This window comes from Meles meles, chromosome 12 (genome assembly GCF_922984935.1).
Source record: "Meles meles chromosome 12, mMelMel3.1 paternal haplotype, whole genome shotgun sequence".
Taxonomy (NCBI): domain Eukaryota; kingdom Metazoa; phylum Chordata; class Mammalia; order Carnivora; family Mustelidae; genus Meles; species Meles meles.
The window spans coordinates 59705310-59731908 of record NC_060077.1 but is presented as its reverse complement, the minus strand read 5'-3'; the positions used below and the strand labels follow the sequence as shown (position 1 = coordinate 59731908).

The following is a 26599-nucleotide window of genomic DNA, read 5'->3' as shown; positions in this document are numbered from 1 at the left end:
AAATGAAGGTCTGAACTGGGAATGAAAAAAAGGAAGGCACGTGAAAGGGAGTAAGAGGCAGAGAAGTCCGGACTAGGGGACAGAGGATTATAGAGAGTGAGGAAGAGACCAGGGCTCTGGAGGTAAAGGGTCCTGAATGTCATGGAGGATTGACTGCTCTTCACCACACGATGAATGGACCATGGGGGTGCAGACCAAAGATGGGCTGGGTTTGGACAAGATGCACTCGGGATACCCAGGACGTGGCTGGCTCTGCAGGTCTGAGGCCCTGCAGAGTGATCTGGGCCGGGGACCTTGTGTGTAAGGATGGCCGGGGAAGCCACAGTGCCAGGAAGAAGAGCGCATCCTGTTGGGAGGCTGGCCAGTCTCCTAAGAGCTCCCAAAACTCCAAAATGCAACAGTTGATGAACACAGTGAGTGACATTTCCTCAGTAAACTCCAGGCAAGAAGATAATTTTAATCCACGTTTAGCGCTAGGTTTAAAATTTGCTGGAGACATTCTGTACTATTAAAAGCCTGAATTTTTAAGAAGTCCTAAAAAAGAAGATCACATGTAAGATAAATTTACAGCGAAGGAAATAACCATTATGTCTGAAGGTAGCCTTAGCCCTCAGTCCCTCGGGAAGTCTCCCGAGCAAGGAGAGAAGGGCGGGGTGAGAAGGCCCATCTTCCATAAGAATAGAGCAGAAAAATTCCTCATAAACACACGGGAGAGAGATTTGGTCATAGAAAACTCCACACTTGGGAATGGCTGAGTAACTCTGCTTTTTCTTCTTCTATCTCATCTCGGATAAACTGGAGAAGATGGAGGTTTCTGGAGGAGAGGAACATTCTGGAACGATCTCCTTGGCTGAGACTCTGACTGATATGGTTTAGATCGAAGTTTCTCAGAGACATGACAGCACAACATTTCAAGGGGTTTTTTTGGGTTGTGTTTTATTTGGTCTGCAAACTGGCCTGAATTTCTAGAGGGCTGTAATTCTATCTAGAGTACAAGGCAAGTTTTAATGAAGCATCTAATCCGTCTGGGAAGTAGGCAAGATTAAATGATGATACAAATATTATGGAAAACTATTCAAGCCTACCATTTCTATAAGCAAAAAAATGGTCAAGTATCAGCAGTTTCACCTGATTTGGCCTCATGATGCCCTGGGTTGGAAACAATGTTTCCCAGGCAGACCTGGCTGTCTACTGCTTTATAAAGACCGCTCTACACAGTGTTTCTATTACTACTTAATGCTTGCTACACTCAACAGTATTAATAACTGATGTTTACTTTAGGAAAACTAAAGCTTGGAAGAAAAGCCTTATTAATCCTAAACCCCAAAAAGCAAAATTACCAGGAAACAAATGTTCTCTAAGTACAGGCGGAGAAAGCAGCTTGGAAGAGGGGTTAAAGGGAAAAATCAAAATCCTGTTAAAGCCCAAGTGTCCATGTAGAGTTAGAAACTAAAGGCAGATATGCTACTGGCTGCCAGATGTGGTGAGGGGCTCAGGGTCCCGCCTGTCACCTGCCTCAACAGGGGTCTCTCCCAGTCCCTTCCTCTCTCACCTGAGCACTCAGAGGGAAAACAAAGGGCACTTTGTCCCAACAAAGTTCAGGACCCAGCTCTGGCCTTTCCTTGCTTCCTTGGGCAAGAGCTCCTCCTCCTGACCCTCTGTGTTCCTGTCCACAGCACCGAGAGACTGAGGCCATGCCAGGGCACAGGCCACAAGCAAGGAGGATACAATAGCAGCACTTCCAGAAAAAATGACACCACAGCAAGCAGCCTCCAAACCACCCTCCTACCAATCTACGCAGAGGACCAGTGAGAAGTGCTAGTGGAGAGCTCCCACAAGCCCTGAGATGAGGCAGAGCCAGCCACAGGCCGCTGACTCGGGGGTCCGGCCACATACACCAGAAGCTGCCGCAGGTTCCAGGGGAAGGCTGGACCTGGCATTCAATGCCCTCTTTGGGGAAATGCCATGTTGTAGAAGGTGATGGACAAAAGTTGAGCAAACCCACGGTACCCCATGATCTGGGCAGGACAAGAGAGAGATGTGAGCTGCCCCACCGTGAGCCCATTTTTGGCCCCGTGCCCAAACTGGCCAAAAGAGGAAGGACCAAAGTGTAGCTCTTAGCTATTGTCTTGGTTTTTAAGAAAGGGGTGCACGGTGACAAGAGGGGCCACAGATGGGACACTCAAAGCCCTCTGGGGTGGCACGTCTGTCCCCATACACCGACAGTGGCCACAAGAGGAACTCAGCCTTCCTCCCCAGCAGGACGAGCTACGGTCTTCCTGCCCCTGACTGAATTCCTCTGCCCTGTGGCTGGTCCCACCTGGAGGCCACACCACCAGCAGCAGGCCAGGCCCGTGAGCGGGAAGGTCAGGCTGAGGTCAGACACAGCCAGGGCCCAGAGATCATTAGACACCAAAGCAAAGATTTCAACATGGGGGAAAAAAAAAGAAACAAACGAAACATAAGACCATGTCCTCCAGCTATACAAGTGGCGCAGCTACCCCAGCTGGCTGGTGGGGGCCGCAACCCGCAGACAGAGTCTCCACCAGGCCGGCTACCTGTCTAAGAAGAGATTCACACACGGAAACATAGAGGGACAGGAGCGGACTCTCCCTCACCATCTTCACCAAGAAGTTGCGTCAAATGAGGAACCAAGGGCCCCAGAATGTTCCCTGTTTCAAGCAAAACATACCAAGGGCAGGGGTGGAGTGCGAAAGACCCTTCTCGGGAGATAACACTCCAAAACCCAATTTACAGAACAAGAAAATAAGGAAAGGCATGGAGAGAATCTTCTCACTCTGTCTTGTGGTAAATGTCAGGCCCAACTTAAAAATGGAAACCAACAAGAATAAATACAGAAACACCAAGGACAAATACACCGAAAATTCTGTAGCCAAGGCAAAGGAGCTAGACATCTCACACAAGAGTCAGAAGAACACATACAAAAGTTAGGTTCTTGAAAAGGATTTGTCCTGGGACACAGACGTGCACGTAAGCAATAATTCTGAATTTTCATTTTTTTTAAAGATTTTATTTATTCATGTGACAGAGACAGACACAGTGAGAGAGGGAACACAAGCAGAGGGAGTGGGAGAGGGAGAAGCAGGCTTCCTGCTGAACAGGGAACCTAATGTGGGGCTCAATCCCAGGACCCCCAGATCATGACCTGAGCTGAAGGCAGACGCTTAATGACTGAGCCACCCAGGCGTCCCAGTTTTGAATTTTCCAATAAACATTGGAAGTTAATTCTTCCCAAATTAATTGACAGATTTAACATAGTGACAACCAGAATTACAAAGCACTTTTTTAAAGGGAGTATTAAAATTCATTGGTAGTAATAAGGGTGCCCTAACCACCAAGAGTGACAAAGTTTAGAGGGAAGGATCACCGAGGCCTGGAGCAAATGAACAGAAATGAACACAGGTGGGAGCATCAATTCCCTTATCCCTTCTCAGGACAATGATTCAATCCCAAACAAGATACAAATGTACATACCTTCTAACAAAACAACACTATCCTCCAAACTTTCACCCTACGTAATAGGCAAGGAACCCCCAGAGGGTTGTGTGCTAGGATGCGGATAAGTCTTCTCAGGCTGCCGTAACAAATATCACAGACTAGGGGTCTAAGCGCAGAAACGGACCTCTTTAAAGCCCCATCTTTAGGCACCTGGATGGCTCAGATGGCTAAGCATTTGCCTTCTGCTCAGGTCATGATCCCAGGGTCCTGGGATCAAGTCCCACATCGGGCTCCCTGCTCCTTGGGGAGACCGCTTCTCCCTCTGCCTCTGTCTGCTTCTCTCTCTCCATCTCTCATGAATAAATAAATAAAGTCTTTTTAAAAAAATACATAAAGGCCCCATCTTCAAACACAGCCATATTCTGAGATCCTGGGGATTAGGACTTCAGCATATGAATTTGGGGGAAGTATACAATTTAGCCCACGAAAGGTAGTTACGGCACTGATATCACTGATTATTATTGATAATAACTGTCATAGCTACAATTCAGGCCTTTCTATGAGCCCTTGAACCTTCACAACACTCCAAATAAAGTAGATATTGGATCCCTGGAAGCAGCCGTAGAAAGCAGTTAAATAACTGGACCAAGGTCTGAGAGATGTCACAAAGCCAGCTTCCAAGGCCATTTTCAAGCCACTCCCAGGCTTGACACAGCTGGGCAGCACACTTAAAGGACAATTCATTTTTATAAAAGGCATGTGTGAAGTAGGCATGAACATGTGTGGGTGGAAAATGGCTTTTATCTTTAACAGGACTATGGGTGGTTTTTATCTTTTTTTTCCTTTATGTGCTGTTTGCTTTCTATACAAAGATGTGTTCACAAACTGCACAATAAAAAATTACAAAAGGCCATTTGTTTTAAGAAAAATATGCACATCATTTGGTTTTACTCCATTTCCTTTTCAGACACGTCCATCTGAAATTGCCTCCCATCTGCTAGCCTTGACCCTGACATTCTCATCTCTGGCACCCACCTGGACCCCTCCTTTGATTAGTGGGCAATAAGGACTTTCAGCAGTGGATTCCAGGGCACATGATTTGGGACGGAGATAAAGTCTTGCTTTTGTCACATTACAAGAGAAACTAAGGCAGCAAGTGTCCAACAGGGTCATCTTCTTGTCAACATGCTCTGGCCTCAGTAAGCAGCTCTACCTACCCTCAGCCTCCATTTCTCCAGCCTGGCCATTTAGAGGATGCCACAATCTGTATGGTGACCCGATCTCTCTCCCTAGATAATACTCGTGTAAAGCCTTCGGTGGGGGAGAAGGCAGAGGACACTGCTGAGCTCTGCACCTCCTGAGAAACGCTGGGGTGGGGTAGAATGAAAACACTTACTCATGTCAGACTTGAGAGCCAAGTCCACAAAGTAACGACAACATCACAACTTATGCCCAGCTGTGAAAGAATTAGACTCTTCCAATTTCCCTCACTGGACTCCTAGTTTCACCCTCGGTGATGTCCTCAGTCAAAGATTTCAAACTTCCACGCCTCCAGGGCACAGAGGCAAGGACATAGGTGAAATAACCCAGGGGCAACACAAAAAGAGGAGGTGGAGACGGAGGCGTACAGAGCCCGTGGGCTCCATGTCAAGGCAACAGCTGCTTCTAACTCTAGCTAAGGATGGCCACACAGCAATGAGGACGCAGTGTGGGCTTGAGCATACGGTTTTTCAAAAAGAAGCCAGAAATCCATAATTTTATGTCCAAATTTCCCAATTTTTAATGTTCCGTCTATTTAAAACATTTTTAACATATTCTACCGGGCAAAAACAATCAAACAAACAAACAAAAACCTACCAGTTCAGCTGGGCCTCGTGGGCTGCCAATGCATGCCAGCCAACATAATTCCCTACCAGAACAGTCCCTGTCACACGGACTTAGCACAAGGAAGGACATCAAGTGAGGAAGAGCTCTATCACGGACACTGGCTTCGACCCCCAGGGGCTGGTGACAGATCCCCACCTAGACACTTGTGCCCTTGTATCATCCCCATCAAAGCCCGGCTATGTGGCCGCCTTAAGCCCTGACTGAGCACTCTTATGCGCTCATCTCAGGAGAGGAAGGAAGGTTCTGCCAAGACAGGTCAGGGGCACCCCAGGACCAGTGTATGGGGATGGAGAGTCAAGCCGGGCTGTTCAGTAGAAAACACATTGGCCCAGGACCTGAGCTTAGTTCAGGAAGTGAGCAGCTCCCCACTCCTGCTCCCATTCCCACCACCCTGGGGCCAGTTTGGGCCCCTCCCTACACTCCCTGTCTGCAATCTGAGCCAAAACCTCTACCCTCCTCCCATGTTTTGAAATGCCAAACACAAACTTCTAAGTTTTTCCAGGATGAAGGATTTGGGTTTAAACACCATTTGATCATTTTGTACAAATGATCCTAAGATCAGGAATCTCCTTCCACGCCGTCTATAACATGTCTATTGCTGGTGCTGCTGAAACCGACAAAAACCTCCTGGCTCAGAGTCTTGAACCTCATTAAGAGATCCCCTAACATGGAAGGCATTTTCTTTCCCCAGAGTGGAATACAGTTAAGTGATATTTGGCAAAGCACTGAAATTCTCTGGTTCCGGTTTTTCCCAACGAAATCTGAAATCTGGATTTTTTTTTATTTTTTTAGGTCAAATGTTCCAATTTTTAAATGTTGACAGGCATTAAACCATTTTTTTAAAGATGCATTATAGGGACAAATAAAATGAAAGGGCTGAGCTACAGTAGTTCTCAGACCTTATCCAGCTGGTGATAGTGATGGAGATGTTTTATGATTAACAGGGACTTTGCTTTACATGAAATCAAATCAGATTTCTCTGTGTAAAACTAGGCCTTAAGAAGCAGGTTCCCTTGAAGTACAGCCAGAAAAGGCAGCTGGTCTCACAGAGTCTACTCATCTCTTCTCCTCCCCGAAGCAGATCACCTACATACACTCTCTAAATATGTAAGTTGTAGGAGACAAAACAGGGGAAGTGGCCCGTGTGCGGCGCCCCCCAGGGAGCCTCACCAGGGCCCACTGGTTTCACTGTCCCATGCCCAGGGCCTGACGGGGCCCACAATGAAGGCCCAGTATGGGTGCCCAAGTTCCCAGGAATATACCATTCTAGGTCCTACTTTAATAAGAATAATTGGGAGGTACAAAATTCCACAGGAGACTTATATTAAATACGGGCTATCACGAAAACTTTAGATCATTCGCTAGAACCATCCAAGAATAATAAGTCAGATAAATATTATTTCTGCATGTTGTGCATTTAGACCTCTTCCCAGCAGCCGGCTCACATTTTTGGAGAGCTCTTGACTAACACCATAACTCAAAACCTATCTTTACCTCTCAGCAGATACATCCTCTACAAAAAGCAACAAATTCCTGGGCCTTTAAAAAAAAAAAAAGGCTGACAGACGGCTGAGCACAAAAAGAAAGATAAATTAATCGTGTTCTAAAAGCAGATGTGGAAAGCCCTGGGTTCTCCAAATGTTCTTGTTTCCTTTGGATCTGGGGGACTCACATGTGGTCCCATGGAGCAGAGCTCCTAAGGTAATTTCGTGAAGGGCACGCTATCCTCCACAGCAGTTACCAAACAACCCACTTTATAGGTTGCAATATTGTTTTCCAAATGCCCACCTGTTGATGCAGTTCTGAGGCAAGGGGCAGAGGTCAGTCTGCTCTTCTCCAGGAGGTTAAGTGCACACCCCCAGCCACCTGCCTTGGCGGGCTCTCACACTCTATGCCATGATATTTCCACCCTAACTGCCCCAGGGCCCACAGAAATTATTCACACCAGCCCCTCCTGAGTCTTACCCCATCTCGCCCACTCCTCCCATGGAAACCACAACAAAGATGCCTGCCCTCTCCCTCTACCTCAGGACTGACCCCCATGCTTCTCCTGAGTGGCCTCCATGGGGCACACTGTGTTCTCCCCAGGGAACTATGAGTTACAAAACTATCAAACTCTGCAGTTTCTCTCCAGATCCACAGCTGGCCTCACCATACCTCACCCAAGGTCATATGGTTGAAGTGCGGTTGGACAAGGAGGCAATTCAAAAGTTGTCCTTGATGTCAAATGTCTGGTGGCTGCTGACGGCTGATCAAAACCTTAAAAAGCCTACAGGGGAAGTTCTTCCAAGTCAGAAAGGGGTGACTCAACATGCGGGCTTGGAAAAATGATAGTTCCCTTATATAAAAACACAAAAGGCACACTCTGAGAAATCTGTCGTTTGCATTCCTCAGAAGGTACCTTCCTGGCACGGGCTCTGGTCAGATATGTCACAGTGGGCTGAGGTTTGCACACGCGGCTCTGCTCACTGGGAGGCTTCTGAGATTTAGCGGACATGGCAGAGGCACGCAAAGGCACCTCCACTCCATGGGAAACGGAACATCCTGGAATCACCTGAATGGGAGTGAGCCCTTGCTCATTCTCCGGGGAATGCCCGGGAAGCCTCCGACCTTCAGTCAATGAACACGACTGGAAAGGACAGCTCTGAAGGCAAGACCCTGGTGGCGGCAGTGAAAATGCAGAGTCGTCTCCTGCATAAGGAAGGGGTGTCTGCAGTGAGGGTCTTCCGTCAGTGGTGTTTTCTACACAGAGAAGCAGCACATGGCCGGCAGGACTCTCCCCTGGTTGGGCTTGGGTGTTCGGATTCTCAAGCGTTCAGTAGCGGATGTGGGCACCTTTCTGATAATGCTAACTGCCAATTAATGAACCACTGCCAAAAAAATTAAAAATAAAATATAAAATAAAATAAAATGAGACAAACCACTGCCACTTTAATGAGAAGCACTGAGGTAGAGAGCCTCGCTGAAGGATTCTGCAACTTTCCATCTTTCCTGACCAGGAAGCACAGTTCACACAGTTCACCATTGGGGCCCTGTACATCTGCTGAGCTCCTCTGCCCCAGCACAATCCCCTCCATGGCAGGAAGGTCCTCCCTCCCTCCCTCCTACTGGGCCACAACAGGGCTGCTCACTAGAAAGAGCTTTCTTGGCAGGACTGAGTTCTTTCCTCCTAACTCCAGCTATGTGGCAGGTGCTGGTAACCGGATTCGTCAGGTCTAGAGACATGCCTTTCTCTTCTGCTGCCTCCACTTGTGTCCAGGAAGCCAAATTGTCTGCCAGCCTCCCTCACAGCTATAGGTGGCCTGGTCCCAACCTATGAGAGAGGTCTGCAAGGGGCTTCTGACAAAAATGTGGCCTTCCTGGGGTGCCTGGGTGGCTCGGTTGGTTGAGCAGCTGGCTCTTGATTTCAGTTAAGGTCACGATCTTGGGGTCCTGGGATTGAGCCCTGGGATTGGGGTCCACACTCAGTGGGGAATACTCTTGAGATTCTCTCTCCCCCTTTCCCTCTGCCCTTCCTCTGTGCCAACCCCCTTTCATAAATAAATCTTTTAAAAAAAAATGTGACCGTCCTAGTAAGGGCTGATGCCAACCAGCAGAGCCATTTCCCTCAACCCAGCCTTGGCTGTAGACCAACGCTGAAGCTTACCCTGGAGTTACAGTGTAATGACATTTCTATACATGCTCCTAGATAAGGGTCAGAAGAAGAAAGGTAAACACGTAGATGTTTATACTATTAATTCGATAGAGAGGTGTGTGTATTTGCTTTAAACAGAACAACAACAACAACAAATCCATACCATGTGAACCCACTATTCAAAATCAGGTAATTTTAGGTTTCTTTCCTTCCAGGTGGTTCAACTTATAAACATTCATAAGCCAGGTGGAAAGTAAACTGGAGGAGTTTCCTCACCCTTATCCCTGTGCCTTTCCCTTTTCTAGGAGTTGGACCTGTGTGAAAGGAAATCTAAAGATGAGAATCTCTTCAGACACAAAGACAGCCGCAAAAGGAGGCAACATTGGGACCGAGTTTATGGTTCATCAGTCTACACACCCCGTAGAAGCTTCCGTGTTTTAACTACAGTAGGGATAGAACCCATGAAATCCATCCTTAAGCTGACAACTCGTAATGAGGATCTACCACATGCCCAGGAAAAGATGGAAGTGGGGCAAAAGGAGGCGATGCCCCAGCCTCTCGAACACCGTGGAGCAGAACCGGGAAGCTGAGGAACTCTCGTGCACACATTTGGCATTTATCAAGAACAGAAACAGCACTGACTCAAAAATATGTCCTTAATTTTTTTTTTTTTCTTCATGAGCCCTACGTTTTCTCTCTTGGCCTCTGCTGCCATGGCTCCCCAGGGCCAAGGTCCCCCAGGGGAGGCCCCTGCTGGGTAGCCAGAGACCAGGAGCTCGAGATGTTTTCACTCTGCCTGTCTCATTCAAGTCCAACTATGGACGTTTGAGAGTAAATCATATTTAACATACTTGTCCTTCACCCAAGATAAAAGGAAAAGCACTCTTTTTCCCCTTCCTGTGAACGTGGAAGATGGGAGCTGGGGGGTTGCAGGTATACACGGAGATGAGGGAACAAAACCCAGATGAGATGTGTGTGATAGGGCTGGTCTCTGCCCCTGCTTGACCATGCCCTAGAGAAACGGACTTTATTTGACAACTGCTCCACGGCTTTGAGTCTCAAATCCCTCTGTTGCAAAATGGAGATAAGACTGAAGGACATTACATCTCTTTTTGTAGCTCAAAACTTGATAGCACTGATTTCTTAGATAGCACTAATAATTCCTGCTCTCCCTTGTCACATCTTTATGGGATCAAATAAAATTATTTATATGAAGGTAGACAAAAATACTGTAACCAGAGAGCATTAACTTTATGAACCGGAACAATGCTTAGTGCTTCAATCTCGACGGTGCTTCACTTTATACAGAAGGAAGGAAGGAAGGAAAGAAGGAAGGAAGGAAGGAGGAAAGAAGGAGGGAAGGAAGGAAGGGAGGAAAGTTATACCAGGAGCTTTCAGAATTGTTCTTTAAAGTGCAAGTCCTGGACCCACCCCAACCCTACCAAGTCAGAAACATGAGGACCCAGTGAGGAATGTGAGCTTCTGACAAATGCTCCCAGTAACAACCCAAGCTGGGAAAAAAAAAAAAAAAAAAAACTTTTTCCCAGGAAATAAGTTGGCCTCTTTGGTTTTGGGTGACTTCCTGCTGAAATGCAGGCCCACTTAGTGTGGTCTTTTCCTTACCAAATGAAAGAGACTGTCTAGAACTTCATGTGAAGTAGGTTTTTTTTTTTCTTCCTAGTAACTGGGAAGAGATGCGAGGTAAAACTGAGTCAAGTTAGCTCAGTCACTGATGAGTTCTTAGGAAGTGATAAAATCTGATGTGAGTGGTATCTTTTGCTACAGAAAGTCCTTATCACCTTACTCCATAATCCAAGTCTTTTTAAAAGCCCTCAGTATGGACGCTGGACTCTGGGAAACAAAATGAGGGTTAGAGACGGAGGGGGTGGGTGATGTGCACTGGGTGTTATACGCAACTAATGAATTGTTGAACGCTACATCAAAAACTGGGGATTTACTACATGTTGGCTAACTGAACATAATAATGAAAAAAAGTGAAAAAAATTAATATAAAAACGAAATAAAAGCTCTCAGTATCCAAGTTCCTGGAGGCACTGCCAGGCCTCCCTTGCCGCAGGATGTCATAACTTACCCCTCAGGATGTAGTTCTGATAGTTCTGGTCCGCCTCAGCTCCCACCTTGATCAAACACGTCAGCCCTTCAGCCACCACAAATTCATGCACCAAATCCTTGTCATCCTGGCAGGAAAGGAGGGAGAAAAAAAAAACACAAAAATCTTCAAATACTGTCCCCATCCCTCCTTCATGCAGGCTGTTAAAACTACGGACGAGCCTTTGAAGCCAGACTGACCTCTGAAGATTGTTCTGCTCTATTCAAATGAGGCATCTAGAGCTATTGCCAGAGGAATTTTACAACCAGTCTCCACATTGTTGGTTGCCAAAGACCAATGATTGCCTTCTGGACAATCTAATAAAGATCCAGCAAATGAATCCCCTGTCAGGAATATTTATAGCACTCTGTTTTTCATTCTTCAACGATCACCAGGCTCTGCTCCCCGACAGGTCCCCAGGGACGGGCCACATGAAGCTCGCTGGGTTCCAGCAACAGGAAATGTCCGATCGCAGCACAGACCATCAAGGGGAGGATTCAAAGCCATTCATGTGTTCCAAAAGGCAGTCCTTAAGGTCAGTGGATACAAGGGTCTTGCAAATGGTATCTAAGGGAGGAAGTGAATGCCTCAACCTCCCAGAATGCTCGCAGGACAAGCTGGGAAGCAGAGTGCATGACAAGCCGTGCATCGGGGGCAGCCACGTGACCCCACAAGGGGGCCACTCTGACAGGCCCCAGAAGGCGGTCTGTGGAAGGAAACTCAGGGACCATCTAAGTTGGTGGTTCTCAAAGAGCAGTGCCCAGACTCACAGGCAACATGAGCATCACCTGGGCACTTGTTAGAAATGCAAATACCCCAACTGCCTATCTAGGTTGAGGCTCAGCAATGTGTGCTTACTGCATCCTCCCAGTGACTCGGGGGTGCTCAGATGGTCCTCACCACTGACTCCTTCCCACTAGGATTGCTTGGGGGAACTTTAAAAAGGAGGAGAAAGCAGGACTCTGCGCAGATGGATTTCATCAGAATTTTTAGGGCTGGGGCTCCAGCTCTGTTACTAAATTCCCCAGGAAATCAGGGCAGTCAGTTCAAGGACCACCGACATATGCCTACCTTCACTTTACAGATAAAGACTCAAAACTTTGGCTGAGATCACCTATGTTCAGCCAGCCCCATCATTTTCTGTAGTACCAGGTCCTAGAGAGCTCTCAGAGAGGGATTTTTCCACTATTATTTCAGGAGATTTCCTCAATTGGATGGTGCCTGGTCTCAAATGCAGCTAGCCTAAGACTGGAACATTCATCTTCAATTATAACAACAGAGCAAAAATTAAAATTAAAAAAAAACAAACCTCAGTGATGTAAATAGTAGAAAGCTTAATGGAATAATGAAGGGTTTTTGTTATAGGAATGGTCAGCAACCATGGTTTATCTCCAAAAAAGAAAAAAATAATATAGAGAAATGGGCATAATTCTCTTATCCCTCTGAAATCAGCCCCTCATTCTGATTTTATGGCATTTTCCAATTATATGGATGGAGGACTTGACCTAAATGTGGGCAGGCCAGGCGAAGGCTCCCTTTGAACCCAGAAAATACTCTCAACGTTCAGAGGGCACTGGGGGGAGGCGGGGAGCAAAGCTTGTGCCCTGAAGGTAATGAAAGGCAGCTGTGTTAACTCAGACTTCAAGATAATCATGGTTTTGGAAGCAAGAGAAAATGGGACAATATCATGAGTTTTTGGAAAATTACTTTACACTCGTATGTATAAAGGAAATAAAAATAATTCTCCCTCCATCCATATCCTTTTCCACCAGCATATGTGAAAAGTGAACATTTAGATGAGCTCATGTCTAGTCAGAAAGTTTTTCCAAGCATGTAACAAATGTTTATTACTTTAACTAAAACTAGATTCACACATGACTTCATGGTGAAAAAGTGAGAACAAGCTCTCAAGAAATCACTCAAGCTAATCACTAATATTAATATAGCAGAGGGTTGGCTGCCTGGCAAAGGTCCTTGGAACAAACATGAACAGGGGAGACAGTGTTTATAAAAATTCAGAACCCTAACTACAATTTATGTACATATGTAGATAAGGCAATAAGTAATAGACATTCAGGAGAATGTCCTCCAAATTGGCAATGCCTGAGATTTTGAACACATATTCTGAAATACCTAGGCATTAATAAATGATTTTTAAAACACTGGTTTCCAATTAACATGAAGTCAAAAGGTTAACACCAACTGATAAGAGATGATCCCTGCATTTCAGAATTTTCTACACTAGCCATACTTTAACCTGTGATTTTTTTTTTTTTTTAATGTCTGTTAGTCAAGCAACATCCAACTCAATGCAAAAGACCAGGGACTTTGTATTTTACACGCTTATACTCTAAGGTCCAGAAAGAAACCCTGCATGTAGAAAACAGGAGATGATGGAAATGCAGACTGTGGGCGTGGGAGAAGGCGATCCAAGCCCCAGAGAGCTTGCAGTCTGCATAATCCATTCAACACCCAATGATCCCTGCCGAGGTTTGAGCTGTTCTGTGCCCACGTGTGTGGTCTTCCAAACAGATTATACACTGTGGGTAGCAAGCACCTTCTTTCTTGCCTACATAATGCCGACTGCTCAGAAATATCTGTTTGATGAATCAATGGTAGAAACAACATCCCTGAGAATTCAGAGTTAACACTACGGAACAAACTCGGTGAAGGAAAGTGCAACAAATACCCCAAACATGTTTATTTTGCTTTATTTTTAAGTTTTCTCACCATGGAAAACTTTAACCATATACAAAAGAAGACAGAACAATTTAGTGAACCCCAGGTGCCAATCAATCAATTCATACCAATTCTGTTTCTTCTATCACCCCATATTAATTTGTCTGTCTCCTGCCATGTTAATTTGAAGTGGATCCCAGACATCACATCATTTAATCCATAAATACTCCAATATGCATCTCCAAAATGAAGAAACTCACTTTAAAATTATGTACTCACAATAAAAAAGACTAATACTTTATTATTAAATGTCCAATCAGTGACCCAAATTCTGTTTCATAAATATCATTTTGTGTTTTTGTGTTTTTGTTTTCTTTTTTTTAAATTTTGTACCACGATCCAAATAAGACACACATGTGGATTTAAAGGTCTTTTAATTCACCTTTTTTCCCCTTGAAATTTATATGTTGAAGAAACTAGGTTATTTGTCCTCTGTAACCTAGTCTGGATTTTGTTGACTGCACCAATGTGGTGTAGATTAACATGCGCTTCTTAGATCATTTATAAATTGGTTCCTGCCTATGGAGACATGATGAGATCTAGGGTTGATTTTGTTGGCTTAACCACATCATCAGTGATAATGTGAATTCCCATGAGGAGCCACAGACGATTCTATCTCATTTCCACCACAAGCAGGCCTTATGCTCAATGGCTTGATCCGTTCACTGAGGGTTGCAAAATTGTGATACTTTAATTCTATTATTCCCCCTTACTTATAAGCTAGAAGATTATTACAAACAATACTTCCTCCCTCAACTATTGTTTGATTATCCTAAAGTTCACATAGAGAATTTATTGTTTTTGGTGCAATTGTAAAAATCCTAGAAGAAAACATAGGCAATAATTTTTTTGACAGCAGCCCTAGAAACATTTCTCTAGACATCTCCTAAGGCAAGGGAAACAGAAGCAAAATTAAACTACTGCAGCTACATCAACATAAAAAGTTTTTCACGATGAAGGAAACCATCAACAAAGCAAAAAGGCAATCTACTAACTGGAGGAGATATTTGCAAATGACATATCCAATGAGGGGTTAAGATCCAAAATATATACAGAACTTATACAACTCAACACACAAAAAAACAAATAATCCAATTCAGAGCAGAGGACCTAAAAAGACATTTTTCCAAAGGAGACATCCAGATGGCCAAGAGACCAACAGACACATGAAAAGATGCTCAACATCACTCATCATCAGGGAAATGCAAATTAAAATTATAATGAGTTAACATCTTGCATGTCTGACTGGCTAAACTCAAAAATGTAAGAAATAACAAGGGCTGGTGAGGATGTGGAGAAAATGAAGATTCTCAAAAAAATTAAAAATAGAATTACCATATGATCCAGTAATTCCACTATGGGGCATGTACTAAAAGAAAATGAAAACACTAATTCAAAAAGATATATACACTCCTACGTTTACTGAAGCATTATTTACAGTAGCCAGGATATGGAAGCCATTTGTCCTTCCACTGATGAATGAGTAAAAAAGATGCACTGTGTACACACACACACACACACACACACAGTGGAATATCAGTCATAAGAATGAGATCTTGCCATTTGTGGCAACATGGATTAACCTAGAGGATACAATTCTAAGTGAAATAAGGTCAATCAGGGAAAGACATATACCATATGATTTCACTCATTCTGTCTCAAATAAACAAAATCTTTTAAAAAGTAAATAAATTCAGGAATATAGAGTTTTTAATTTAACCACTTCTACCTTTTTCTTAAGATTTTTATTTACTTATTTGTTAATAAGAGACACAGAGAGAGAAGAAGCAGGGGGAGAAGCAGCAACAGAGGGAGAAGCAGGCTCCCCACTAAGCAGGGATCCTGATGCAGGGCTTGATTCCAGGACCCCGGGATCATGATCTGAGCTAAAGGCAGATGCTTAACCTACTGAGCCACCCAGGCACCCTTCTTCTACCGTTCTATCTTCTTTCTCCCACACACCAAGAATCCTAACCCTGAAGAACTCTAAGAATGACAAAGTTAGCACACACACACCAGTCTCAGAAAAGTAATACAACATCAGCAGCAACAAGATTATTATGAAGAGCTGATTGTGTGTGTGGTTTCTTTTTGTTCTTAGAGCAGATTTACTCAACATACACAGATCACAGTGTTTTAAAGCCACTGGGAATAACCAACTCTTCTCTGTTCAGTTCAGCCACCCGCTGGACACTCAGTGAGGTGAACAACAGAGTATGAAAGAAGTCAAAGCTCAACAGTAGCAGCAGGCAGGTTGAGGGACTCTGGGTCAGGGTGAGGAGTGGCCAGAGCATGGCCCTCTGATGGCACAATGAGTCCAGCCCAAGTGCAGCTGGGGATCCGAGTTAAAAAGAAGGATGTAATCGAGGGTAAACAAGGAACAGATAGATATACAGATGGAAATTGCTAAAGAATGAAGACATAGGCATCTTCTGGAAGACTATCCAATTCACCCAGTCCATTCGCCCTTTGCTGAAGCAACCCCAAACACGTGCGGGGCCCCAAAGACCCAGCAATGAAATCCAGGGAGCTTGTGTATAGCTAGACTCAGATGGATGCCCTGTAGTACCTTAAGTTCTATACTAGATATAGGGAACATCAGAGGTATTTGAAGGGACAGAGAGGAGTCACTCCTCCCTAGCAGGAGGGGACAGCAGGAGATAAACTGAGAGACACAGAGAATGGACGTGGGGTGGCAACACATTCGGGCATAAAACCAATGGGCCCAGGGGCAAAGGTACAGAGAGTATGGCTTGCCCCAGAAGGCAACTGCGAGTTGAATTTAGGATGCAGCCAAGGGCAAAGAAGTGGGCAGCAAAGGCCATATCCACAGGGCTTCCAGGTTATACTGAGAATTCCAGATGTAATCCAGAATGCTGCATGGAACCATCAGGAGAACGATTTCCTCAAACATCTCTGGTAGGAAATTAAAGAACAGACTGAGATAGAGAACCAAAAGCTGGCAGGGCCCTAAGAGAGCTGTTTGCAATTTTTCCAGAAGTAACAGCCTGAAGGCAGACCCCAACCCCAAGGTATCTCGGCGATGTGCAGCACGTGGGGGCGATGACATGGTAGGTTCCCAACCATAACTGTCAGGAGAGCCAAGAGGACTCATGTCCGGAAATGCTGACCCTGAGAAGGGACTCTGCTCAGGGAGAAGGTGAGGGTGTGGTTGAACAAGTTTGAGGACCAGCGGCATGAAATGTGCAGATGGGATGGATGGTTGACCTGTCTTTTTGCCAATCCCTTCCCAGGAAGACATCCACAAGGGGCACTGCCACTCTGACACAACGATCACTGACGATGAAAATTTTTTAAGAATGTGGCTAAGAGGAGCTAAGGGGAAGTGGACGCTATATCCCCTAGGGTCCAAAACCATCACAGAAGGAGCAATGAGCCCATACAGACACCAGTTCTTGCGAGTGCCGTCCTGACTCTGCCCGGGGAAGCAGCCTCTTCCTCCTCCCCTGGCTCGCTCGTTCTCTCTATCCCCTGCAGTCTCTCATGAGTGAGCGGCTTGGAGCTTGTCTGCACTCCCGTCTTAGGCTCCTGACTTCCTCAGGGCAGGGAAAGAGGGGAGGCTTAGGAGCAAAGGAAAAAATGGACCCCGAAAGCGGGACATACACATGTGCACAGGGGACATGTCCTGAGCAGCATGGTTTTAACACAGCAACACTGCAGATAAAGCAAACTGCCTGCCAACAGAAGAACGCACGGGGCAACTTGCGCTGTATTCATACCCAAGAACACTCAGAGCCACACCAGTGCATCATGCCTATGCCTGCCCACATTAGTAAACAAGCTGGAGTGCGACCCGTGCAGCATATCATATGTGAAGGTAGCAGAAAAGAACACAGACACTGTTGGAGACTCTTCACCATCGGTACAGAAGCACACATGCGCGTGACCATCAGTAGAGAGGGGACCTGGGGCAGGGAAATGGTGGTTGGAATGAGGGAGAAAACAAGACCTCAATTTCATCCGTAGTAGGTTTCTCTTTGTAGAAGTCAGAGGTCAATATGGAAAAATATGATTTGATCAAGTTGTCATTACTTCCTAATGTTTGAAATATTTGATATGGTAAAGATACTCTCGCCGTGAGATTTTGACCTCACTGACATTTTAATCCAAGGAAACTTTTCTTTCTGTAATCAGGAAGAGGTAGAAACATGTCTGTATCTAATTCCATAAGCAATGCACAAACAGGACCTAAGAGCATGCTTTTCTTCGATTTTTACCTGAAATATCTGCTTCAGGGAGAAAAGGGCCCTTCTTAAATCTCGCCCACTGGAGTTGTACAGTTTCTCTGGAATAAAAAACATAACATAGAGAATTAATTAAACTGACTCAATGAATGGTAAAAACACAGGATGCGAAAAATAAACAGAATTTCCACTGGGGAGGTGAGTAGATGGAAGCCATGGAAGACAGAGCCCCCACGTCCGACAGTGCAGAGAACAGTCTGGGCTGCTGCAGGTGGCCGAAAGAGGGGGCGAGAGAGTTGTGGAGGACAAGCCCCCCCCCCCCTGTGCACCCTCAGCCCCCACCCTCCCTCTCTCCAGACTTTCATTTCCAGCTGCTTGTCGACCACTGCACTTAATGGCCAACTATATCCAGAAAATTAACTCAGCCAAGATGGATGCATCCCTCCACCTCCCCGCTTCTTGCCTCACAGCCCCTGACCCACCATGCTTTCTGCAGCTGGGCTCAGCTTTGAGACACCTCCTTTTCCCCAGGATCCAACCGTCACCTTAAGAGACCTAAGGACAGCACAGTGGCTTTCAGGACTGGATTACTTGAGGATGGCTCTGTAAATAGCCTTAGCTCTGGGTCTACCTGCCTCCATCTGCCTTGATGGAGGAGTCCCGTGTTGGTCTTCTCTGGCTCAAGACCCAGGCCAACTCCTAAAACCCCCAGTGTTCCATTAGTCATATTTAATATGTACCAGTTAGGCCAGGCATAAGGAATAAGGAGGTGACCTTGAACTAGGACCCATCCTCCAGAGGTCACAATGTGGCACGGAGACAAATGAACTTGCTAAAATTACTAGTTAGCCAATAGAGTAGAGCTCCCAAGTGCTGAGGTCAGGAGGAAGCAAGAAACCAGTTATTCCAGTGTATGTAGAATGCCTGGGAGCATGGACTCTGCTCAGCTTCACACGACTCAAACTTGGCCCTGATCTAGGTGACTCAGGGGTCAGGTTAGGTTCCCAACAGCAGGTACCAGACTGACCCAATAAAAAAAATCATCCAACATGTATTTCCTGAGCACCTGCCAGGAACTGTTCTAGGCAGCCGGTAGTGAAGAGTAGATTTAATAAACGCAAGGACTAAGCAGTCAGAAAGCCTACGTCTCAAAGCTGGTGTCACTCCCTACTTGCTACATGACCTTGAACAAAGTAGTTTATTTTTCTAAGACTCAGATCCCCTGTTTATAAAATAAGAACATGCAACAGCAGATTTAAGGGAAGACAGTTTTTGTGTTAAATCAAACATTGATATGGTACAGGGTGATGCCAAATTATTTAAAATGTTAAAGAATAAAGCAGTCAAAAGCAGTATCATGCTGGAGGCCAGCCTCTCTGAACTTCAATTCCAGCATATGGCAGGCAATGCGCAAAACCACATTGCCTGCTTATATCACAGACTTGAGTGGAAGGGCACAGAACACATAGGTCTGTAAGAGTTGGCAGAAGTCCGGCCATCAGAAGAATATGCCCGCTTGCACAGTAACTTTGGAAGGGAACAGGCTCCCACCCTTGATTTAAAAGGCTGTAGGGTAGGTGGGGCTCAGATCTGCATGGCAGTAGCTGCCCCCAAAGGCCTCCCTACAGACATCTTCACTCTTCCCATCCACTCTCCACCCAAGGTCAGAAGGGTTGGGAGAAAATGACCACCTGATGGCATCACTGGTCCCATTCAAACCCTTCAAAGGCTACCCCTGCACTGAGAATGAAATCCAAAATCCTCTGCGGGACCCGTCAAGTCCTTGGTCAAGCAGTCCCAGCCCCCTTGTCACTATGTTGTAGACTCTCTGGTCTCATCCAGGCAACTGGGCAGGTCAGGTTCCTCCAGACTCAAAACCTATGAAAACACCCAGTAAGGGATAGAGGCTAGATTGTGTCAGTTTGAGAGTCTAGGGGGTGGGTTAGCTCTGAAAGTAGCTAAATCCCAAGGCCTTCTAAACAATATGCAGTCCATGATCACTTACTGACTATGAAGAGTTTTGATTAAGACAGAATGCGTCGCCTTCCTAAAAACAAGACCCGAGAAAATTCCAGAGAAATCAGTCATCCCTAAAATGAACATCTTGTTTATCACAGACCCTAAGACATGAGGCCCAGATAACTTTCAAGCTGACCTTTTAGTGTGTGCACAGCCTCAGCATACACAAGTAATAAACGAGTGGACGGCATCACCCCTAGGTCTGGTCCCCAGGGTGATCACTCCACAGTTTCAGCAGCTAAACCTCTCTGACTTCTCAAATTCCAAGGACAGAAATTTTGATTGTTGCCAGAACCATTTCTAATAAATAAGAATAAATCAGATGCAAGCATAGGAATATATAAGCCCCCCAAAAGAGGAGATTTATCCTATCCAGTAAGAACATCTGAAGAGTGTCAATTCTAAGTACCTCTTTATAAGGTAATAAGACTTGCAGTAGACTTCTCTTGCACATGCCCCACTAGGTGACAAGAAGAAGTATGTCTTAAGTGAACTTATAACATCACAGAGAGTTACTGATGATGTGCTCTGGCTTCCAATTCACGTGAATGAAAATTATGGTTAATTGTGTTCAATTTGTACTCGGTATTATACTCAAAATCAGGTTTTTTAAAAAGTTTAGTTGAGAATGACAATATTTTGTTGAGGATATTTTACATGTATATTCATGAGGAATATTCATGATCTTTAGTTTTGTTCCCTTCTAATGGCTTTGATGTTGAAGCAATATTGACTCTCATGAGTTGGGAGTATTCCCTCCTCTTCTACTTTCAGAACAAGTCTATGTAGACTTGATATTACACATTCCTTAAATGTTTCGCAGAATTCTCCAGTGAAGCCACCTGGCGCAGAGGGAGGCAGGGAGGAGTTCTCTGTATTGGGAGGTTTTCAACTATGAATTTAGTTTCTTCAATTACTATAGGGCTATTCTGATTATTTCTTCTTGAATGAGCTTTGATAGTTTGCATCTTTTAAGGAATTTTTCCAAATCATCTAATTTGTTAAGTGCATGAGCATAAAGTTGTCATCATATTCCCTATTACCCTTTTATTGACTACAGCAATCTCCTCTCTTATCCCTATTATTGGTAATCAGTCTGTCTCTTTTCTCCACTTAGTCTGGCTAGAGTTATATCCATTTTACCAATCTTTTCAAAGAATCAGCTTTTGATTTCATTGTTCTTCCTCCTTCTTTCCTGGCTTAATCATTTTCTTCTTTCTGCTTGCTTTCGGCCTATTTTTCTCTTTCTTCCTACTTTCTTAAGGCGGAAATTCAATAACAATTGATCTGAAACCTTTCTTCTTTTCTAAGTAGGTAAGGCTATAAATATCTCCCTAACTGCTGCTTTGGCTGCATTCTGCACAGTTTGCTATTTTGTGTTTCCATTTTAATTCAATTTGAAATGCAGTGAATGCTGAACATTTCTTTCTGGTCAAAAGGGAATAAGTCCTGTTTTGTTTTGTTTTGTTTTGGACCTATGGCTTATTTAGAAGTATACTGTTTAACTTCCAATTATTTGGGAATTTTTCACATATCTGTTACCAATTTCTAGTTTCATTTCTTTATGATGAGAATATAATCTTTATAAGACATCAATTATTTTAAATTTATTAATGTTTATTTTGTGGCCCAGAATATGGTTTACTATGGTGAACATCTCACATACACTTGAAAAGAACAGACTATTCTAGAAATATCCACTAGGCCAAACTGAGTGGTAGTGTTGTTCAGGTCTTCTATATTTTCATGAGCTTCTGTATACCACTGAGAGTGTTGAGATTACCAAACATGACAGTAGATTTTTCCATTTTTTCTCGCACCTGTATGAGTGTTTGCTTTAGGAACACTTTGCCTTTCTCTTGTTATGGGCACTCACATTTAGGATTGCTATGGCTTCTAAGTGAATTGACCTTTTATCATTATATAATGTCTTTCTTCATCCCTGGCAATATTTCTTGTTTAAAGTCTATATTTTTAATATTAACATGATCACTTTGGGTTAGTATTTGCATAGTTTCTGATAGAGTTGCAACTTGTTTTTATCCAGTCTGACAATCTCTATCTTTTAATTGACATGCATTCACCATATTTTTAACCTCTAGGACATCACCTTTGATGAGAAACATCCTTGTACAAATGCCAAAAATATCATTGAGTGGTGCCAAAACACTCTCCCCCGCCTTTTTTTTTTTTTGCCAAGTCTCTTTTAATTAGAACAAAATTTCTTTTCTTTTTTTTTTTTTTGTTGTGTGTGTTTTGTTTTGTTTTGTTCTGTTTTGTTTTGAGAAAGCGGTGAGGAAGGAGGGGTAGAGAGAGGGAGAGAGTATACTAAGCGGACTAAGAGACCAGTTTGGGGCTCAATCTCACATCCCTGAGATCATGACCTGAACCAAAACCAAGAGCCAGATGCTTAACTGACTGAGCCACACAGGCACCCCTATAATTTCTATTTGAAAAGCACTATTTCAATCGCCCTTAATTTACAAAACTGTTTATAGTCATTCATTTAAATAATTATTCCAAACAAATCTGAATAATAAAATAGTAATATTCCCAAATAATTCTTTTATGCAAAACAATTATCACTACAAACTTCAGAGACAGATTCACTTCTGTTGTTGTGGCTTTTTACTATCAAATGCAAAAGATCAGCTGTCCTATTTAAGGATATTACATATTTTGGCTTAAACGTCCTTTAAAAGGCAAAGTGTTTTAATTCTGTATGTTAAAAGAATTAGGTGAGGGCTAGATCAGAAATCTTTCCAATCTGGCACCTGTTAAGCTGTAGTTTGCTTAATTTAACCCCTTTGTAAAAGCAGCTAGCAGTGAAGCTTCACTTTTATGGACCAAGATATCCTCTCCCACGTACTATAAACCAATTTTTTCCCTACACAATCAACATTTTTAAGAATGTCATGCATTGGTCTCTGTAACATATGAAAGCAACACTGAAATCATCACCATTGTGGTTGAAATAAAAATGACCACATTTTTATTCAAAGAGCTATTACTCTAAAGTACTGTTTTGCTTTGTTTTTTTTTAAGGTTTATTTTCAAGAAAGTATGCACTCAGGGGCAGGAGACAGGACAGAGCAAAGAGAGAGAGAAACTCAAACACACTCTTCGGTAAGCACAGAGCCCAAGGACACAATCCCAGGACACTGAGATCATGACCTGAGCTGAAAGCAAACTGAGCACACGGACACCCCTAAAACTGACTTTTTTGTAAGATCACTGATATTATCTTTTTTAACCAAAATCATGGTATGCAATGAAATCACAGTGCTTAACTAAAACTCAAAATTGCCATTTTTAAAACATAATTGTACCAATAGTCTCTAGACCCAACCTGACCTGTTCTGTTGGTTCTTCACATACATTTTAGGAGACACCACTGTTCCCCTAGAGGACAAAAAGGATTAGAAACCAAGCACATTTGTAAATGACATAGAGGCATACGTTGGAGATATTCCAAGTTTGGTTCCAGACCTATGGAATAAAGCAAATATCACAGTAATGCGAGTCAAATGCATTTTTTGGTTTCCCAGTGCATATGAAAGTTCTGTTGACGCTACTGTAATCTAGTGCATGCACAATAACATTACATCTTTTTAAAAGTGCACATATCTTAATTTAAAAATTCTTTATTGAAAAAAAATGCCAACCACCCGAGCTTTCAACAAGTAGTCATTTCTGACCACAAGTCACCATAACAAATAATGAAGTTTGAAATATTGTGAGAATTACTGGAATATGACAGGGACACCAAGTGAGCAAATGCTGTTGGGAAAAATGGCACCAATACACTTGCCTGATGCAGGGTTGCCATAAAACTTCACTTTGTAAAAAATGTAATATCTGAAAGTGCAATCAAGTACAACAACATGAGCTCAGCTGGTATAATCTGTCGTTGTGGGAGGCATGGTTCCTGCTGGCAGAGGAGAAGAGCGGACGTTTTATCACATCATCAGTCCCACACCAGTGACTACTGATAGCCTTTGGTGTCCTGCGTGAGCAGCCTCCACAGCCTGCTTCCCACAGCCCAAGCCCCGGCTTCCTTGATACAGAGCTAACCATGCCTTGGGAGGTGTAGTCTGGAGCTTTCACTGCTGGGGACACTAGGACTCAAGAAATGGAGTGTTCTATCTGTAGTACATCCAGGCCTCACCATACAGAAAGTCAGACTCACTATGGCTGTGCAGGCCTCCCCTTCAGTGCAGACGAGACTATCAAGGGCTTCCCCTAGAACAGGGCTGGCTTGGCAGCTTCCTGAGGGGATGCTGGACATGGCTCTTGGACGCATTCCCTGTTCAACATTAATCACTCCTCCTTTAGAAACAACCCATCTGGGGCGCCTGGGTGGCTCAGTGGTTTAAGCCGCTGCCTTCGGCTCAGGTCATGATCTCGGGGTCCTGGGATCGAGTCCCGCATCGGGCTCTCTGCTCGGCAGGGAGCCTGCTTCCCTCTCACTCTCTCTGCCTGCCTCTCTGCCTACTTGTATCTCTCTCTGTCAAATAAATAAATAAATAAATAATCTTAAAAAAAAAAAAAAAAAAAAAAAAGAAACAACCCATCTATGCAGAGCTCAGGTGTGATTCTCAGCCCCGGGTTACAGTACATGGAAGGCTTCCCAGGGAAGGATGACTGAGCCCCACAGGGCTCCCTTATTCTGCCGCAGTATCTGCAGCCTCTGCTTTCTGTGTGGGTCTACAGGTGTGCAGATCCAGGTGCACACTGGGCTTCAGCCTATGGGTGATGCGACAGAGCACGGGGGTCCTCTGATTCTCCAAATACACCCAATACATTGTGCAGACTCTTCTCATGGGTCCTGAGTCCCAAGAGAGGGAATTCCATATGTCCCTATTGCCTGAAAATCAGGCAATGCAGAAGAAAGAAGGCATCAAATGCAGAGCAGGGAGAGAGGCCCAGAGCCCACCCTGTGCTAGCAGGAGGGCAGCTCCAGAGTCTTCTTCTATATGCAAAAGAATTCAGAGAGACTCTCCCTTTTCCTCTTTGTCCACCTACACTGTAAACACGTGCCAAGGAACACACAGCCTCTACTGGAGAGACGGTGCAGAAGACGATGGCTCCTGCTGTGCCAGACTCTGTGTAAGAGTCCTGAGTCAGCACCGTGAAGTAAGATGGTTACGTGACTAAGCAGGGAAATGTGCGTCCCTTCCTGGCAAAACAAAACAAAACAAAACAAAACAAAAAAGCCCCACAGCATCTCAATTCAAAGCTGAATCCTATGTGTAAAGGGCTGGGCTGGGCTCCGGTTGGGATCCAGGAGATTTGCCATTCTCCCAAAGCCTGGAGATGGCCAGGTGGGAGGTGTGCAAAGAGGAACCTGCCTCCCACCAGCACTGCTCCAAGGGTGGGATAGTAGCTGTTGAGAGCTCAGAGGGCAGAAGGTCCCAGGGAAGATGCAGTGCCAGTTCCAGCCGCTGGGGGAGCTATGGGGGCCAATTTATTCCTATTGAGGTCAAGCACAGCCTGTGGTTGGCCAATAAATGAAAGTATTTATATGTTTTCCCACCTCCTCCCAAACTGAATCTACCCAGGGCACAGTCATATGTATAGCACTAGTCTTTGGAGCCTACATTTGGTGGGGAAAGGAAGAAGGACCAGAACATCATTTGTTAAAGTCTTTATAACTGCCCCCATCTTTTCTCTCCATGGTTCTTGCCTTTTACAATGAAACATGTTTTTTTAAGAGATACGATTAAGGTATTACACTTTAAACCAGTTTATAATGATGAGCAGAGGGAAAATTAATTTAAGGCCATTAGGGACCATTCCTGTTCCTTCATCAGGAAGGAAACTCGCACCGCCCGCCCACATGGGCACTGAAAGGCACAGCCACAGAGGTCCTGTGTTTCCTGCTAAGGACACAGGGAAGAAAACCTAGTGTGGGGAAAGCAGACCTGAACATCAGAAGGAATGGGTGAGAACATGAGAACCAATTTACATTTAGTGAAAGAACGTGGCGGGGAGGAACGCAGGGCATCTGTGAGGGTGCCAAAGAAGTGGGGGAGTGAAAGATACATCTAGAACATCATGCTTCAGACCCATAAAATTCACCGACTTTAATGCTAATAATTTCAGCACACCCTTCTCTCACCCAGGGCCAAACCCATTAACCAAACTCTGTGCAAACACTCGGACCAGGACCGGGAGACCCCTCTCTGCGCAGATGCAGCAAGAACTTTCCTCGAGCTGCCACAAAAGACACCTCACTGAGGAGATTTAGTCACAGACAAAATGTGTGCACCTGCATCTAATAGTCTATTGGCACCAGCTACAGAGAATGTGACCACCATGATTTTTCAGATGGAGCAGAGAGACAGGCGCTCTCCTCTGCCAGGCATTAGCTGCGAGACAGTTCCTCCTCAGACTCACCCGTCAGAGAGAGCTGGTGAAGAACAATTCTGCAATGGGACAGAAATCGCTGGCCAGGCTTAGGTTACGCTCTGCTCCCTAGCCAGGATGGCGGCGGCCCCCAGTTCCTGTCAGCACCAAGTCAAAGGAATTCCACTCTGGCCATTC

The 26599-nt window shown here is 44.5% G+C and overlaps 1 protein-coding gene across 6 annotated transcripts in view; it reads right to left on the bottom strand.

Annotated features, from left to right (window-relative positions):
* Positions 1–26599, bottom strand: part of FHOD3 (formin homology 2 domain containing 3) — a 459983-nt gene that overhangs the window by 246537 nt on the left and 186847 nt on the right. For all 6 annotated transcript variants that reach the window (XM_046025395.1, XM_046025389.1, XM_046025392.1 and 3 more), the window contains exons 4-5: positions 18068–18135; positions 11073–11178 (exon numbers count right to left, since the gene is read on the bottom strand). In XM_046025395.1, coding sequence (XP_045881351.1) covers positions 11073–11178; positions 18068–18135 — 174 coding nt within the window. The remainder of the gene's footprint in view (positions 1–11072; positions 11179–18067; positions 18136–26599) is intronic.